The sequence below is a fragment of the Opisthorchis viverrini genome, assembly GCF_000715545.1.
Source record: "Opisthorchis viverrini unplaced genomic scaffold opera_v5_82, whole genome shotgun sequence".
Lineage (NCBI taxonomy): Eukaryota > Metazoa > Platyhelminthes > Trematoda > Opisthorchiida > Opisthorchiidae > Opisthorchis > Opisthorchis viverrini.
Genome location: NW_008751738.1, coordinates 889,668 through 894,386, shown reverse-complemented (window position 1 = coordinate 894,386; position 4,719 = coordinate 889,668). Strand labels below are relative to the sequence as shown.

The 4,719-nt window shown below is 40.8% G+C and overlaps 1 protein-coding gene across 1 annotated transcript in view; it reads left to right on the top strand.

Annotated features, from left to right (window-relative positions):
* The window catches only part of T265_04774 (hypothetical protein), a gene marked incomplete at both ends in the record, with an annotated part of 25,530 nt that extends 21,623 nt beyond the window's left edge, over positions 1-3,907 (top strand). Inside the window, one exon of the mRNA XM_009169599.1 lies at positions 3,404-3,907. Within this exon, the coding sequence (XP_009167863.1) occupies positions 3,404-3,727 (324 nt within the window). The remainder of the gene's footprint in view (positions 1-3,403) is intronic.
* Positions 3,908-4,719: the final 812 nt, after the last annotated feature.

Below are 4,719 nucleotides of genomic sequence, written 5' to 3'. Positions count from 1 at the left end.
CCAATCATCGGTGAACGAAACTGTGGCAGCTACAACCAGTGTACGACGAGTACGCGGTTCTTACAGCTGACAATGATGATGATGACACAGCGAAATTCTGATGGCAAAATTTACGTTCCTGTGATCTCACCTCACAGGTTGTCAATGGGACTGAGGTCGAAATGCAAGTTAGTCGGTTCATCGAATTTAGGCACTATCAATGGAACTGGCCTATGATAGAGTGCTAGACGGAATGTAATGTTCTGGGCTCAAAACGTTGTTTTCGTTTCCGGTCTTCATTTGAGTATCAATCACAGTTTGATTCGATCCGAATCTGTGTCAGTGTAATTCGAAACTTACGATTTAGACGCTGTAGAGCAATGAGACTTGGTTGCGCGAGTTTACCTACTGAAATACCATGTTCCCACTTGTTGCTACAAGTGGACAGGACCTTAGGATATTCGAATCGGACAACGTGACGCTAACTTTTAGGCGAGGCAAAGCGGGTAGCTGTTATGTCCTGTTACTCTATCCAACTTACGAATGTGTTATACCCAAAAACCGATGTAGATACTACCTGAGAAACAGCGGTTAAAATTTTAGGGTAATTATTTCCATCATTCAAAGTGCACATGAAGAAAAGCGCAAACTCTAGCGGAGATCTCGTACTTTGATAACACGATATCCATTCAGGTACCAGCGAGCTGTCTACATAGCAGTCAATTGATATGCAAGCAGAAAAAAATCATGAAAACTCTAATGATTAGAGTCGACACATGGGTCTCCAATGGACACAGGATTGAAATTTGGGAGTGGGCTTGATGTCCATTGACAAACTTCCATCCGGGTGAATCCAATGATCGAAACGTTTACTTCTGCATAGACGGAGTAAGTAGACGTACCTAAGTGAATTAGTAAAGCCCAATAATGTTAACACATCACGAACTTGCTTCGGTGAGTGACATTGTGGGGGTGGTCTCCGAAGTTTACTGTGTTCCTTTCCAGCGGTGGCTTTTCATCTGGTTCTCCCAGTTGATACTCGAGTATGCATGAGCCTGAATTTTCTGACTAACTGTCACTTAACTTGATGTGTCATGACTGAAGTAAAGGCATAGGACATCGATAGTCTTATAGATCTTCTCAAACGGCATGGACTCACATGCATCCTGCTAACAGTAACTGCACCAAAAATAACTTAGGTTTCCAGATATGAGGATCATATTAGATACTGAAGTTTTGCCTAGTCATCAGTCAACTGCGATTCAAAACTTTTAATAGCATACTATTTTTTCAGATGTCATCTCACGAAAGGAAGATTGAACGAAGAGTAAGTCTCATTCCCTTAATAGTTCACCGGTTGTCCGCACTTGTACAGTTCTGGTAGCAGTAAACAGTGGTTCTAAGGCAAATTATCTACTCCCTTAAATACCGCTCAAAAATTTTCCGTTTTGCCACGCTTGAGTCCTTTCTAGGAATCTAGCTGTGAAAGTCTTCTTGCCATATATTCACTGACCTCAACCGAATCTCATATGCAAGCCTCGTATACACGAGAGTGCTTTATACTATGTTTCGCTGATTAAGTAGGTCGGTGGGCTCAAAACGCTTTCGAAAAGGTTTCATATCGTGAGTTAGTGGTATACTAATGTGTGCGATTACCGGTAAGCGTTGTACGCGCATGTTTTGCTATCCGTGATTTACCTGCCTGCAAGTGATTGCTTGGGACGCAAAGTTATTTGTTACTGTTTTGCTCTGCCTAAACCAGCTGTGAATGGCTCATTTATAAATGTAAAGGACCATATTGATGAGGAAAAGTGCAACAATTCGAATGCTTTCGGCCTTTTGAGGATTCTATCCGGAATCGACTCAAATTTGCCTGCAGTTTATTTAAATGCTAAGTGAACAATGTTGGAGCTGAAAACAACTCAGAGGCAGATAAGCCCTAGCCAAACGCCTTGGTTTACCTCTACCCAAGTGTTCCACGGGGCATGGTACTGCAGTAAGGTTTGTGTGGGTGCTGTCAAGCTTGTCGAACTGGCCGCCGATCACCAGCTGACACGTAGAACTGTTTTTAATCGTTTGTTCTTACTTCTACCTGTGCAAGCACCTGAACCTTCAGGGCCATGACATTTTACTTGAGTATTCCGTCCCAAAATATCGTCATCAACGTTAAGCCTATGTCTCGTTTAAGTAATGAAATATGGAACAGATTTTAGTGCTTCAGTGCGTGCTTTGATAAAACCGAGTGACCAACCACGCAGCGTGTCAAAAAAATAAACGATAAACTAAAGGTCCATGTAATGAAAAGGCGAAGACTTGCCAGTCACCGAAAAACACGAGAAAATAGCAGGAGTCTATACTCTTACTATGTTAGATTATTATTATTCACAAGAGGCAAGTACAAATACCCTCAAATTAACTTAAAAAGCATTTGATGGAACAGACAAGACAAATAGTCTAAAAGAAAACTTGGATTATGCCGATTCCAGTGGTTCACTTTTATCGAGAGGAGTACAGAAAAACTGCACCACAGAATCGCTTGTTAGAACCCAACATGGTTCCGAAAGTTTGAAAATCTCATCAAGGAATTCAATGAGTGAAATGGTTTTGAGGACGAGATTTTTTATGACCGTAACAGTGGAAAAAACAATTCCCAAGAAGTACTTGTGCCATTAAGTTGCTGCCTGTAACTATTTCTCATTCAAAAGACAATGAATCGGGACAACTGAAATAGTGGAGGTGCTGTAAGGGACATCCATTTGAAAAGAGGGTAAATATAATGTTGCACTCTTGAACCATTTATCTGCACAACCACATACTGTTATTCTTATGCGTATAAAACCCGAATAATTTCTCGTAGCGTAGGTTCTTTCCTGACAATTTACGTCATACAGTCAGACTGTTCTTGTGTAAGTCCCACTAAAGGTTTACCGTCAGGTTCCAGAATACAAAGCAACGTGTTTCTTGATTTATTTCGGTCGGCATCAGTTAAATATCATCATCTAAAAACATTGGAAAGGAGTTGGTCATCTTACAGCTAGCTGTTCATGTTTGCTTTTTACCTCCTGAGTAAAACTGAAAATTGATGACGGTTATGGAAAACAATCAACTGCTATTCCTTCCAGACATCTCAAAGCTTTTTTTCATTTGTATATCTGTTATAAACTTGGCCAGTTGTACTAAAACAGAAAATGGATCAGCAGTTCCCGTGAAGTTTTCATTGCACCTAAAATTCCTATAATTAAGGTCTATGCTTCGTTGGGATATAAGATAACAAAACTGCTCTGAAACTGGGGCGACATTTACGCTCAGAATACAGGGTGAAATCACTTTCGAACATCGTCTATGGGTTAAGGGTCTATGTAATCTACTCCTCTCCACAAATCACTCATGTCACTTTGTAAGTTTACATTTTTACACTTTACAGAGTGCATTCGTGGCAGATGCTAGCAGTCCAGAACACAAGTTTCAACCCACTAGCGAACATCCGCTTGGAGATGCTGTCCAAGTCCATTATCCGAGTATCATAGAAATCGACTACACTGAAAATGGAGATACGCAGGAGAATGATAAATGTGAATTAACTTCACAACTCAACGGTATCGCACCTGAAACCCTAACAAAAATTATGCACACTGCAGCCACGGTTGGTGACTCTGCAACCAACGCTCGCGGAATGAAGCACCCATCCAATGGCCTGGTATCAGATCTGAATGGAACCGGATCACAAAGTACTTCTGAGGGGAAATAAAAATCAATGCTCAACTTTCTCATTTCGAGTGAAAACAAGGCCAACTAACGACAACCATGCTGAATTACCTTCCTGTACGTTGTCAAATAATGTGTAGAAAAGCTACTCAAAACGTTCGATGTTCAATAATCATTTCAAACACTCAAAGGCAAACTTTACGTAGTAACTGATCACTGTGAGGATTCCGCAGAGCTAAAACATATAGGAACTCTAAGATGTCCTGAAGCCCAGCAAGCTGCATAATTCTTGTGTTGATAATGATCGATTAATGGTTTTTGTATGAGTTTGAGACTTACAAGATACATTAAGTGGTGAAAATGGATCCATTCGACGCACACGGAAATTTCGGACGTAGGTTGATCATATGTTGCAGGCGCAAAACTCTTACCAATAGCAATCTTAGTCATGTAGCGACCCAAAAACCAGAGAGCTACGTAAAATCGATTCGTGAACGGTAGTTCCCACCTGTTAACTTTATGTAAGTGGCACCTCTGACGAAGGTCCCAAACTACCTTTTATTGCTCTTAACTTGTAAAAATAGTGGTGTCAAGTACGATAATGACCCGATGGCTTTATTTTAAAAACAGCAACTCCGCACAGCGCATTTGACGCTTCTAATTAAGAAAAGTCTGCCTATATTTCAAATTCTATTTTGGATTGTGAGAACGGGAAAAAAGTTTACCCCGTGCTTTTGACTCTAGCATGTACAAAACGTATATGCACGTATCCTCGATCAGTTAGTAAACAGGTGCACGTTTGACGAACTTACGCATGTACATAACTGTTTGATTTTATAAACCAGCGTCAGACGTAACGTTGATCCATAGGTTTGTACATGCAATGGATTAACAGGAAAATAATGCAGCAATACTGAAGTGGCCAACAAGAAGCTCTTAGCGAAAACTTTCAGGCCTTACCAACCGACTCACTCTAAATGGGACGTAAGTGATCTTATCCCTTGGAGCGCCTCGCATGTTATTCGACTAGGTAGT